Source organism: Trichechus manatus, unplaced genomic scaffold, assembly GCF_000243295.1.
Source record: "Trichechus manatus latirostris isolate Lorelei unplaced genomic scaffold, TriManLat1.0 scaffold00142, whole genome shotgun sequence".
Lineage (NCBI taxonomy): Eukaryota > Metazoa > Chordata > Mammalia > Sirenia > Trichechidae > Trichechus > Trichechus manatus.
The window spans coordinates 1882972-1897435 of NW_004444078.1; the positions used below are offsets into that span (position 1 = coordinate 1882972).

Sequence of the window (14464 nt, forward strand, 5' to 3'; positions counted from 1 at the left end):
AAGTGTCTCTTTCAGGTAAAAAAAGAGACCTTAAGGCAGGGATCTTTTATTGGCATGATTAGAGAGGGTGAATAGTATTAGTCACCACAGGATTTTAACAAAATCAACACTTGTCCTATAATTTCAGTCAAGAGATGTTAATGAAGTTTCATTATGCAGAAAATGTTGTTTATTTATTCATATTCAAAGTAGAAACCTATTATTTAGTTCTTTATTTAAATTACATATCTTACATATAGACCTGGATTAATAGGTAAATGTACTCAAGGCTCAATGAAAATAATAAGTATCAACAGTAAGCTACATTATACTGAAGAAAAGAAGTTTGGATTTTAACACTTATTTTTAAAACTTCTATCAAAAAAACAAAACTTGATTGTCAAATGTCAATACTATTTAAAGATTAAAAAATGAATATATTAGTAATATGAAGATTTGGAAATGAAAATTCATTTCATGAATAGCTGTAATTTTTTAAATTATCTAATTTTTACCCCAAAATGAACTATGATATTGAAACAATGAAAAAGAAAGTAGGATAATTAAAATTAAAATGATATATTTTGAGTTTTTCAATTTCATAGCGACCCTATAGGGCTTCCTAGCCTGTAATCTTTATGGGAGCAGATCACCAGGTCTTTTCTCCGACAGGCAGATGGGTCAAACTGCTGACCTTTTGGTTAACAACCAAGCACTTAACCACTGCATAACCAGGGCTCCTTTTGAGTGACCATGAGAAATAACAAAATAGGCCTTGGACGGAGTTCAATCAATAATTTATACCATGGTTTTATACAACATCATTAACCTCACTGAATGAACTATGAACTCAAGACTTAAAGATTAAGTTTTACGTTACTCCCTCAAAGGACACTTTATAAATTGCCCCTTAGTGGTGAATTATTAAAAGGTACACATAAAATAATGAAAACTGGTCATTCTAATTTGGGACTAAAGAGAAGTTTAGTAACAGGCTAAAGACTATGATTTTAATTTTATTTTTATAATGGAATGGCCCAGTATGAATATTTCAGCATCATTCTAATAATGTATAATGTGGAAGCAAAAAAAAAAAAAAACAAAAAAACCCCACCAAACCCACTGCCACTGAGTCGATTCCAACTCATAGCAACCCTACAGGACAGAGTAGAACTGCCCCATAGGGTTCCAAGGCTGTAATGTTTATAGAAGCAGACTGCTACATCTTTCTCCCGTGGAACTGTCAACCTTTCAGATAGCAGTCAAGTGCTTAACCACTGTACCACCAGGACTCCTCTAAAACCGACAAAGGTTTTAAAAAATTAAAATGCATTTTAGAAATAGCAATATATATTTTTCCTTCTTAAACTAACTGAATGGTTCAGAAAGTTAACAAGGCCAAAAAAAAAAAAAAATCCCAAATTCATGTGAAGTAGAGATTGATACTAAAGACAACATGCACTATACGCAGACAAATCAAGGGTCTTATTCTGGGGCCATTCATAGGGCCATCCAAATATCTAAAAACAAACAACAAACAAAAACAAGGGAAGGAGCTAGATATTTTGCATAGATTCTATGTCTGGGGAAAGCTAACATGCAAAAACCTTTTTTTTTTCCTTTTGAAAACATTTGTTTAGAACTCGAATAGCCTTTTGCTTATTTAACATCTTTTTGCTTATATATTTAACCTAATCTCAAAAGAATCTATTTTAAAAAGCCAGTAGTGTATCATTTATTTTTAGAGCCATATTTCTATATTTACTTTCTTTCAAAGGTTCCAGGGTAATGTTTTATTTTTAGAATTACTGTATTAATTGCAAAATTCACTTCTAACTTTACTAGATTTTAATAACTGACATACGGCTGCTTACTAGAAAAATACAATTAAGTAGTTTTAATAATGCTGATGGGATAATCAGTCTGCTAAATAACTTGTTAACTATTGTCAATTATGCTTCTCATAAAAAATACATAACAAACAAGTCTCTCCACAGAAAAACACAAAACTGATCAACCTGATCAAATGGAAAACACAAAAAACAACTGTAAATATTGCTAATAGAGACAGCATGGCGCTAAGTAACTTGGAGAGAAGTCCTACGTCTATAACTAAATTGTTAAGATGGGAAGTTTTCTTGTCTTTAGAACAAAAAAAGAAGAGGGCAGAAAGTTTGCACCAGATAACCTTTGAGATTACTTTCTAGCTCAATTTTAATATTATAAAAAAAGTAAGATTCATGGTAAATGGAAGTACATCAATAATCTAGAAAGGATGAACTATGTTTAAACATAAATCCTTCAGTGGTTTACACTAAATTCCTTCTGAAAATTAAATCCCTTAAGAATACAGTTAAGGTGAATTTCTATATTATATTCTACTCAATATAAATTCTACTAGGATTAACAGTTCTAGTCTAAAGCAATATTATGATACTCTTCATTTGATTTACCAATACTTTTTTTTCTAAGTTTTAGGCAACTACAGATAAAATAAGGTCATACAGTAAATAACATCAATTAATATTCCTCCTCAGAAAGCAGAAAAGAACCTGCAAATAGGGCTATATTTTTAAAAAAAATTATCAAATGGAAAACAACAAAAAATTAGAAAAAAGTCTTTATTTAAATACTTCTAGTACATCCAATAAAAAATGCACCCCCCCAAAAGCCCCATCAACACTATTCTGCATTAAAAAAAATTATATATATCAAATGAAGTCCTTTTGAGTATTTCTAGTTTCTCTTCATGACAGTCTCAGAATTCACTAAAAACATTTTAATAGTATCTTCATAATGGATAATTTTTTCTAAGTTAAAATTCCAATTGCTTGTTGTACTTAAAATGTTGGAGTTTTTTTCATTTAAAAAAAAAAAAAACAATAAAATCAGCTTAAAATAAATTTATTGTACAATACAAAAAATAGGCATACTGGAAAATAAAAGGTACATCATTAAATATACAAAGCAAATGAAAGAAAGCTAAACAACACAAATGTTTTAATCCAAACACTAAGATAAAATGCACAACATTCATGCTGAAAACAAAGTATTTCAGGAATAATTTGCATTTCAAATGAAATGTTATGATGCCAAAAAAAAGTAAAACAAATATGCTAACTTCTAAATGCTTGAATATCAAGAATTAGTAATGGCATAAAAGAAATTAATTAAACCCAACAATACTGAGTACTTTTCAGGAAGTTTATTTGAAAAGGTATTAAAAATACTAAAGGACTCAAAACGATGTCCTTTAATTTAGCAAAGTTTTTCTTTCTTTTAAGGTAATGTTTGGGAGCCTATTCACAATTTCTTCCTTCTTCCACTTATTCCTTCCTCCAATGAAAAACAATAAAAGTCCATTTTTTAATTTCTAGATGGCCATTCTAACATCCTATAAACACAACAGCTTAGATAACTACTTCATTTGTAAGTATGTATTTAAGCATTTAGAAGTACTACAAATTAACAACCTAATTTTGAAATCTAAACAAATAGTCACACAATATGAAACATTAAATATAATTGTTATTCAGAGGACAATTTACTTTATGTCTTAATAATAGTCATTTTATCACTTCATTTTATAAAGTAAAACCAACCTCTAAATGAAAACAAAACGTTAGAATTTAGAGCACAGGGAAAAAATCAAAGCCTTCTTTCTGAACTACTAAGACATTCACTTGCCCAAACCACAAACAGCTCTGGCATATTTACAAATATGACACTGTCCAAACGTACAGCAGTGGCAAGGCCATGAAGAAACATCATTCTACTGTAAATGTCCAAACTAGATCATCCAGTTAGGATACGAATCTGTACAGGACATCATTCAAGTAACCCTGGAATCCTTGGTAAAATCCTCTAAAACTCAATACCTAATTATTTAAATATATAAATTTAATACTTAAGTTAGCCCAAAAGGCTTTTTACTGGCACCTTTGGGAGAGAACTTCTGTTCCTAACATCATAGTCCTCTAACTCAAAACCTCATATGATCAGGATTTTCTATATCTGTATTTACACTAGTACCTAAATTACCTAGTGAAATCTTTTTTGCTACACTATATTTACTTTTTTACACACTCTGCCCTACCACATACATGCCATGATCCAAAAAAACTATCAAGTTCTCCTTCTAATTCCCAATCCGCAAATAAAAAATTTACAAGTTTAAAAATGAATTAAAAAAACAAAGAAAGAAAGAAAAAAACACTTGAAAGAACTGTGGCGTAAACCAGAGAGGTATGTGGAGGGAGGAAGAAGTGTGAATAGATACTACAGAATTTTACAATCATTTTGCCAAGACAGACTTTAAATACTGTGAATTATTATTTGAAATCATGTTGCGTAGAGCCTAAAATTCTTCTCTTAAAAACACGTTTTGATTCTCAACACTGCATTTTTATAACTGAACAAAAAGATTCAAATCTAGAAGATATTTCAGTAGTATACTTACTACCTTCAGACTGAATTCATTTCTTAAATACTCTAAAAGAATTCAAATTAGAACTCTGAGATATCGTAGGTTATCAGAAAAGAAATATGCGCTAACATTTATGAAATTATAAGGTAATAAAATTATTAAAAGCTAAAAACCAAAATTTGCCATTCATACTTAGATATAACAGAAACTAAGTTAAGTGGATAATATGAAAATAAAATTGTTCAGGTGAACATTTCACTTGAAGACACTGTCTTTCCTTCTGAGTAACTAACCATTATAGTCTTTTAACAATAAAACATGTCATTACCTCACATCTAAAATTCTTTGGCTGGAATGTCTGAGTAATGTGAGACACTCCAGTATATAGCAATTCTGACAGAACATATGAGCATAGAAGTTACAAAGTAAGAAGGCCAAGGAGATGACTTATATTTAATAGGGTTAAATACCCAAGTGATGTTTGATAAAATTGAAAATGAATGTTAAAAAATTTAAAGCTAACCTATCACTAAAAATGGTATAAATGTAAATTTAAGCTAATTTTACAATTTACTACTATTTTAAGTAAAATAATTTGGGATTCATTATTTTTCCTTCTTTAGTTATATATTTAGCATAGAAATTACTTTCTATTGCCACTATGGACATCATGTCTGTTTTTAAAACTGGAAAAGAAAAAAAAGAAATGCAGTAAAACACAAGTTCAATGTGGGAGCTTTTAATCTAAGAAATTACAATTTTCTGTTATTATTTTAAAATGAAATTATCTGACTACATAGTCTAAAATTTTAACTACATCAAGAAAAAAATTAAAATTTTTTCTTTTTGTATTTTTTAAAATAAAGCAATTTCATTTATTTGTGAATACTCTTTAAAAGACCAACAAATCCACTTTTTAATCTATTATCTTTACACAAAATTAAAATAAAAAAAAGAGTTATGGCTCCAGCACCCAAGGTTGAGAACACAAAAAAATTCAAATAAATATTTCTAGTATGCAAAAAAGCTAAAGATGACTGAAAGCTTAAATGAAGTACATTCTGAAACTACAACTCCTTTCTTTAGCTTTTCTCTCCCAGATTTTCCATTCTATATACTACAGTTGTGGAGATGTCCTCATTTGACTCAGGTGACACTTTTTTCCATACTGTCTCTTTTAAAGCAAGTTCTTGTTGGAGACTTTCATAGTCCAATGGTCCAAAGGAATGCTAGTTGTTCAAGCAACATACATAATTTATTAGTGCACTTGAGTGAAGAAAAGGTCCAAGCTATAAAACGGTATTTTTCAATGAACGTTATTAAAATCTGTTAACATTTTCACCCACCACCATTTGACATTTTATTCCATGTTACTCATGTATACCTCCATGGAAGTTTCTATTCTGTTGGGCTTTGCATAATTCTCATATATTATCATAAGTTATTTAGATTGGAATTAATGACAGAAAAATTTATTCAGCATGTATTAAAAATATTTCCTACTTACAAGTGCTTCATATTAGCTTCAAGTTTAATTAGATAATTTTACTATAAACATTTTCTATATGGGATGCAGAGGAACTGAATAAAAACTCTTAATGTAAGTCCCTTGGTCCAATGAACTATACAGTCCAAAAACTCTTGTCCCTGAAATTTAAGTTCTAATTCTTAATACTAGCTCCAAGAAAAAAAGAACAAACAAAAAAGGAGTACGTATGCACAATCATACAAAGCTAACCTCACTGATGATAAAACAAATATGACTTTAAAGTAACAGTATCAGGAATATTGCATTAAACATTTTTTACAGGAAAATATTCTACAACAGCCTACAAAATTCATTATGAGGCTTCATAAGGTCTCTAATTAATACTATAATACCTTTCTCTATTTACATAACCATCCACACAGGAGTAAGAAGTCAAAATAAACTTCAATTCAGAACTATAACTGGCAAATATTAAGAGTAAAACCAAGCCTTTCTTTTTAGCTAAATTTATAGCCTAAGCAGTTTTCAATGTGACCTCTTTACACAGAATGAATTCTAAGAATATTGCTTAAAATAGCAGAAAACAAGAAGGAGGGACCCCGCCGCTAGGCTGCCCAGCTCTAATTTAAATAATAAAGCAGCAAAATTTAATATCTATGTACTACTGGTTCAGGATGAAAATGTCAACAATTTGTTTACACTCATTTGTGATTAGCAAAGGTATGAGGCCACTAAAAACTTTAAGCTAAGTTTTATTTAAGCAATCTCATTTCTCTCTTAAAAAAGTTATTACATAATAATCTAAATAAGAATTTTGCTTACCCTTTGATCACCACCTTCTCTTCGAGGATCAAGTTTTTTTGCAAAGTGTCTTAAATTATCATAATTATGGAAATTGCACAGAGAAACAAGATCCTGTAAATAGTTAAACAGAACAGGTATGAGGAATTGGCTATTCATTGGCTATTATTTATTTGTATGGTAACAAACTGTGCTAACACTGTCCAGCTTAACTATTTCATGGAAACCACCACTGCATGTTAGTAAGGCAGCGTGATGCACTGAGAAGAGAACTAAATCAGAATAAGACACGCACACAAGTTTTGAGAAGACTGCTTACCCTAGACTTCAGCCACTCAAACTGTCTAACTTTCATATTCTATAAAATGGGGATTAAAATAATAGGCCAAATGAAAGAATTTATCTATCAAAAAACTGTAAATCATCATAAAAATACAGTATTCTGGTACAAGCTACTATAATTTATATGCAATTCAATGTCATTCTCTAGTTTGTAAAATTTAGAAGACTGAAAAATAAATCATAATTTAATCGAAAAAGTCAGAGGAAAAAATTATGGTACTCAAGGTATGCTCTAGGAAGTACTAAATATAAATAAAACCAGATACTGAAATATTAGGAAGAATTGGGTGACAAAATAAAATACAGAACTAGTCAACAATAGCGACAACTCTTAAGCACAGTCGGATCGTTTTGATTATAGCCCTCCCATCCACCTGTAATCAACACTTAAAATTAAATTTCAGCAATGTATATAAAGGCAGTACTACTTCCTCCAAATATATATAAATGTACTTTATGAATGAAAATATTCAATGATGCAGATTAAAGGTGATACAATAAATTGTAATACTTCTTAAACTATGTTGGATTTTAAATTATTTCTCCAACCTTAGAATCTTTTGCTGAGCTTCTGAAAAGTGAAAACTAATCACAACCATGAAAATTAAAACATCAAACAAATATAATTTTCTACGAGAATGATTATATGGACCTGTCTGATAGAGGCAACCAGAAGCTCCTAAAAGCCCCTGTGACTACCCCGTAACTGGCACATGGGCAAAGCGCCAAGAATCAAGCAACGATGGAAATGGGTAAAAAATAAAATCAATGCTTGGCTCAACTTATTTGATCATTATTTTCATTAAGAAAATATGCTTACATGACAGAAATGAATTCCCTTAACACTGTTGCCCATCTTGTCCAGAGGAGGAGACCAGCACATCATGCCCATGACATTGGGGACAACTAAAAGAATGCCCCCAGCAACTCCAGATTTTGCAGGAAGACCAACCTGAAAGTAATTTGAAAAAAAGGGACACTCATGTCAACATTTTAAAATGAAAAAAAGTTATGTCCAATAATAGGGAAATTAGTTAATAAATTATGGTATATATCCATAAAACAGAATTTCAACATTAAAAGTATTTTGAAAGATATACTCCAAGGAGTTAAAGTAGATTATATCTAAATTATGCAGCTATGGATGTTTTTATTTTATTCTTCTTGACTATATTTTCTAATTGTTCTAAAATAAACATGTATTGTTTTTAAATATAAAAAGTTATTTTAAACAAAATAATTTACAACTTAAAAACCGTGACAAATTATGTCTTCCCAAAAGATTATGTGTGGTACACTGCCAAAAAAAAGTCTGAGGAACAAAGATAAATGGTAATTCAAATTAATTCTCTTCAAAAATTTTTTAAAGTTTACGTTTTGCAAAACAAAAGACAAAATTAATGTCACCAGGGTAGTGTTCACTGATGGCTTACTAACATTCACACATTGAGTACCTCTTGAAAGAAGTACACCTATGAGGTAATTTTGTACAAAATTAAACAAAACAAAACAAAAAAACACCTGACTCGAATTTACCAGTTTTCAGGAAATACGAGGGACAATGGAACGGATGTAATTAGCAAAATCCAGACTGTGGGAAACAGGATAAATGACCCAGTTTTTTCAAACAAAAATAACAAGAAAAAGAGAGAGTAGTCAAGGGGAGGCCTATTGATTAAAAGAAAATAAGGGGAGATGTTATCAACCAATCACAATGCATAGCCCTTATTACTACCTCAAGTCAAATGAACTGTAAAAAAATATAATAATAATTTCTAAGTCAATCCAAGAAATATGAACATTACATTTTGATGATATTGAAGATTTTTATTTCAGATTTTTGACATATGTAATAATGGTGTTGAGGTTATGTTTTTTACAGAGTCCTTTTCATTTAGAATTACATACTGAAATATGGTAAGTCAAGGAGAAAAGTAGGTGTACATACAGATGAACAAGACTGGTCATGTATTGATAATTAATGAAGCTTAGTGATGGCTACATTGGATTTGTTAAATGAATGTCCCTATTTTTGTATGTATGAAGATTTTCAAATTAAAAAAAAATATTCAGAAGTGTATTATGACTTGACATAAGCAGAATGAAATAAGAAAAGTCTATATACATTTTATAAAGGAGTCCTGGTGGCTCAGTGATTATGCGCTTGGCTGCTAGCCTGAAGGTTGGTGGTTCGAATCTACCAGCCACTCCGTTGGAGAAACGTGGGAGTCTGCTTCCGTAAACATTACCGCCTTGGAAACCCTATGGGGCAGTTCTACTGTCCTATAGGGTCACTACAAGTCACAATCGACTCAACAGTAATGGATTATACATTTCACAAGCAGCAAATGCACAACAGAGATTAAAGAAGTACATTTTTTTTATTAAGTTTTAACGTTAATATACTATAAGTCCTTTAAAACATCTATGGCTGTACCTGGAGCCCTGGTGGCACAGTGGTTAAGAGCTCGGAGCTCAGCTCTAACCTAAAGGTTGGCAGTTCGAATCCACCAGCTGCTCCTTGGAAACCCTATGGGGCAGTTCTGTTCTGTCCTATAGGGTTACTATGAGTTGGAATTGGCTGAACGACAATGGGTTTGGTTTTGGTTTTATGGCTGTACCCAAGATGTTAAACAACAGATTTATGAACTCTTTCTGAACTTAAGGAATTCTTGAGGTATGCAATGGCCATAATGCTAAACATTAACAACTAAAAATAACCTTGTACATTGGAATGCCTTAATAGTAGAAGTGACGAGGTTCTATAAATTAAATTTCAAGTACTTAACAACATCTGAGAGATTGCTTAACTGTATTACTTAACAATTCTGTAACAAATTAACCTTTAAAAAAAGTCTCTCAAAAATTAACGTACAGCCTTATAGGCAAAGTTCAAATTGTATTTTTAAAAGAACCAGTCCAGACTAGTTTCTTGTCAGAGAAAATCAAGATTAAACAATTACTTACATGGAAAGCAAACTGCCCTGAGAAATCATACATGCCACAGGAATGCATCAAACTCAGTGTATTTCGAACTGCTTCAGGGCTCAATACTCTCTCACCAGTAATTGGGCAGAAGCCACCATTAGCCAGTGTCGCAGCCATCACACTGGCTGATTCACAAGTCACTTCAAGAGAGCATAGCTAAAACAGGAAGAAAAGTGAATTCTGAAAATTTACGTTCATACTACTTTTAGTAAACTTGACTCCTAAAATAATCTACTTTATCTGCTATTTCATACAAATCTGAAATCTTTATTCCAAAGGGATTTTTAAATATAACATGAAGACAATCCAAAGATTTCAACTGGCCAAAGTTCTAGCCCCTTTAATGTTTATCCTGATTTGCCCAAATGTTGCTTTAATCACAAAATAATTTATTTTTTAAAAGGAAATACCAATTAAATTCCAAAGATCACTTCCTAATTAATACTTAGTATTAACTGGAATTTTGTTTTTCATAAGGTGACTGTCATGGATTGAATTGTGTCCACCAAAAAATGTGTGTAGCAACTTGGCTAGGTCATGATTCCCAGTATTGTATGATTGTGTTATCTAATGTGATTTCCTTATGTGTTGTAAACTCTACCACTATGTTAAGATTATATGTGATCTCATGTGTTGTAATTTCTATCACTGTGATGAGGCTATACTGATGAGGCTGACAAGGTTAGTGTCTTAATGCAATCTCTTTTGAGATATAAAAGAGAGAAGTGAGCAGAGACACATGGGAACCTCACACCACCAAGAAAGCAGTGCCAGGAGCACAGCGCATCCTTTGGACCTGAGGTTCCTGTGCTGAGATGCTCCCAGACCAAAGGAAGACTGATGCATCACCAGGACCTTCTCCTAGAGCCTACAGAGAAAGAAAGCCTTCTCTTGGAGCCGACACCCTTAATTTGGACTTGTAGCCTACTGGACTATGAAAGAATAAACTTCTCTTTGTTAAAGCCATCCACTTGTGGTATTTCTGTTGGAGCAGCACTAGATGACTAAGACAGTGACATACACCTAATTTGATGAATCCCATCTTAAGGGTACTTCCTGATACCCTGTTGAATGTTCAGTTAGATACTGCCCTTCTCTAAAAAAAGTAAGTATGGCTTCTATGGTTGTCTCTTGATTTTTGCCCTGAAGTACAGAAATTTCATGATACATTGGTAGAACCTAAACTGTAACAGTTAAATAAGTACACCAAAGGAAAAGAAACTAATATATGAAGAAAAATTCCTATGGGCTAGGGAAAAAAATATATATATTGGATAAAAGTGATACTACACTTCATATAGTACTTTGCAGTTTACGATGTAATTTCACACATATCATCTCGTTATCTTCAATGTAAATCTGGGAAGTCAGGTCAGACATATGCCACAGATAATGAAACTGTGGCTCAGTAACTGAAATTAGGTCACATGGTTAAAAGTGGCCAGATTAGATATTGAATTTTTTATTAATAATCTTTGGATTTCAATTTATGGTTCTTCACATTGACAGTATGAGTAGATTTATATACTATTTTCTTTGCTCACACCTTTTACTATTTAAAATAACACAGTAGAAAGGGCACTGGATGAGGAGATAGATCTAGCTGGTATATTTCTAGTTCTTCACTCATTTGGGCAAGTAACAAACTATGACCTGACTTCCATCAAAATCTACTTCATTACTAACTTCTCTTACATCTTCTATAAGATTACTGACAGGCTAAAATTAAAGTATCTTTAAAAATAAAGATAGGTTAATGTAAGGTAAATGAGAAAGTAGCCAATAAGGTGGCCTACTCTATAGATTCACAGAAACCCTGGCGGCATAGTGGTTAAGAGCTACGTTGCTAACCAAAAGGTCAGCAGTTCAAGTCCACCAGGCGCTCCTTGGAAATCCTATGGGGCAGTTCTACTCTGTCCTATAGGGTCACTATGAGTCAGAATCGACTCAGTGGCAATGGGTTTTGTTTTGTTTTGTATAGCTTCACAATATAGATGTATCAGTGCAGTCGCACCAATGGTGTAAATTCTATAAAAATGAACCGAACTGAAAATATCGGGGTGGAAGGGTGTTCCGGAAGGCTATCCTAAACTGAGTTCAATACCACAGCAGATTATTATGTAAGTGTTCCTCCTCTACCAATACGGAGAGCTACTCTATCTTAGAAGAAAACCTACTATGTGATGGCAGAAATGAACTAAACAAACACTTATTTTCCTAGCACTACTTAAGCCAGACTATAGTACTAATAAATCAATTTACAAAAGATAACAAGTCAGCTAAGAAACTGCCTCTTCACAATGCTGAATATGAGCCCTCTGATAAAGAAACAGGGGCCCTGGTGGTGCAGTGGTTTAAGCAGCTGCTAACCAAAACGATGGCAGTTCAAATCCACCAGCTGCTCCTTGGAAACCCTATGGGGCAGTTCTACCCTGTCCTACAGGGTCGCTACGAGTTGGAATTGACTCGAAAGCAACAGGTTTTTTTTTTTTATATGGGATAAAGAAACAAACAGCTTCTCCTAAAGAAAATTTACAAGCTAATGAAACAGAGTTCAGAGAAAACCAATTTCTGGGACTATATATTATTTTTGACATTTCTTAAATATACCATTTCAGAAAAATTTTCCTTATTACACTGAGGCATGAATTTTTAGGCGACATGGACATCGGACTTTCTCAGGAGGGTGTTTTTTGAAAGTCCATGGGAAATGTATTTTCTCTTGGCCTAGAGTTAAGCTTTCAGAGACATCTATATTCTACAAAATGTGACACACCCATTTATATACACAGTTCATATAGTTAAAGTAAATTACCTGGAAATAGAAGTCTAATATACCAACCATGTCTGTGCCTTCTGGAAAACACTGAAAAAAATAAAGAGGCAGTTAAAAATACAAGAACACAGGGGAAAAAATATGTGCACATAAATAAAAGGAGAAGTGAAAAGTAAATTCAAAATGTACACAAATGTTTCATTTTAACTGAAAATAAAATCACATGTAACCGTGAAATAACTACGAAAAATAAAGTAACATTACATCACATCATATAAATTTTAGTTTAACTGACAATGATAAACGGATTCATAATTCATGTATTGTTATTGGACCAGCCGCTCAAAACAAAAAAAAAATCAAGTAATCAACAACAACAGAGAGGCATTATATTTTTGGAGAAAAAAAAGCCTAAACCGCAAGCAGAATTTGTATTAATATAACCGGTCAAATATTCGAAGTACTGTTAGATACCAAGCAATTTAGTAATAACATTAACAATTTGATAACACTGACTCAAGATTGCTTTGCAAATCCTCCGCACCTTGAACAGTTACGGGCAGTTGCTTAATGGCTATTGTTGAGTTGTTAGCATATTATCTTTATATATTACTAAATAAAAGAATAATTTGAAATAGAAGCAAAAATTTAAAACCTTTTTTTCTTTTAAGTAATATCCTATCGCAAAATTCCGATCACCACTTTCTCTTTCGGACTGAAACCTGGAGGGGAGGGAAAAAAACATTTGTTCTACTTATTTCCTTTCTGTAAAAATGTGATTATCCTACAGTTCAATTTGTAAAGCAAAGTACAATATAAAGAATACTAAATTGCTCAGGAGTGCTGGGTTCCAGGCCCAGTTCTGTCAATATGCTAGTTATGTGGCCTTAGGCAAGTCATTTACATGTCAATTCTTTCAGCTTTAATTTTTTTCAGCTGTAAAGGGACTGAAATAAACTCTAGTCCTCATATTTAATGAATAAAGAAGTTAATTTAAAAATAATCAAATATCCTACACCTTTAAAATACATTGAAAAATTGCAAAATCCTCTGGCTCCCTCAAAAATATAATAAACAATCAATTCCAACTGAGGGAATACATGGAAATTTCACTGACAGAGGGACACATGAATTGGACTTTTAGGACTCACTGGATTTACAGATTTCAGGGGAGAGAGAGCCTAAGAAGTGGCAAATTCAAGTAGCATGAACAAAATTATAAAAGCACAAAAGACAGAAATTCATTGAAGAATGAAAAGTATTCTGATGTATCTGGAACACAGGGTTCATGGAGAAAACTGGACAGACATGAAACTAAAAAAGGAGACTGGGACCACATTATCAAGACTGATAAATGCCAAAGAGTGAAAATGTCTCCTGATTGCCTGCAAAATAAAAGCCTGAAAGCTTTCCAACAGCGCTATTACCTTATCAGATTTATATTTTAGAAGGATACTCTGACATCAGCTTAGGAAAGGAGAAAAAGAAAGGATGAGTGATGTATTAAGAGACTACTGTAACGAGAACTGCAGAAAACCTGGACTTGTGCAGTCATGATAGGAATGGAATGAGAGGTATGGTTAAACATGAGAGAAGCTGGATAAGTTTTCCAATATGAATGGGAAGAGAAGAGAGAAGGCGAAGTCTGGTACAAAGCCTGGAT

At 32.3% G+C, this 14464-nt stretch overlaps 1 protein-coding gene and 1 long non-coding RNA gene across 13 annotated transcripts in view; one reads left to right on the forward strand and one right to left on the reverse strand.

Annotated features, from left to right (window-relative positions):
- Nucleotides 1-1108, forward strand: part of LOC111822237 (uncharacterized) — a 4664-nt gene extending 3556 nt beyond the window's left edge. Inside the window, exon 2 of the long non-coding RNA XR_002825527.1 lies at nucleotides 16-1108. This is a non-coding gene — a long non-coding RNA (uncharacterized LOC111822237). The remainder of the gene's footprint in view (nucleotides 1-15) is intronic.
- The window catches only part of GLS (glutaminase), an 89172-nt gene that overhangs the window by 32811 nt on the left and 41897 nt on the right, over nucleotides 1-14464 (reverse strand). For 9 of the 12 annotated variants that reach the window (XM_012558168.2, XM_023739860.1, XM_023739864.1 and 6 more), the window contains 5 exons: nucleotides 13457-13523; nucleotides 12841-12891; nucleotides 10005-10181; nucleotides 7858-7989; nucleotides 6717-6809 (listed from right to left, as the gene is read on the reverse strand). In XM_012558168.2, coding sequence (XP_012413622.1) covers nucleotides 6717-6809; nucleotides 7858-7989; nucleotides 10005-10181; nucleotides 12841-12891; nucleotides 13457-13523 — 520 coding nt within the window. Of the gene's footprint in view, nucleotides 1-1658; nucleotides 5695-6716; nucleotides 6810-7857; nucleotides 7990-10004; nucleotides 10182-12840; nucleotides 12892-13456; nucleotides 13524-14464 lie in introns of those variants that run through there. The other 3 variants (XM_012558169.2, XM_023739861.1, XM_023739862.1) reach the window with 2 other exon arrangements.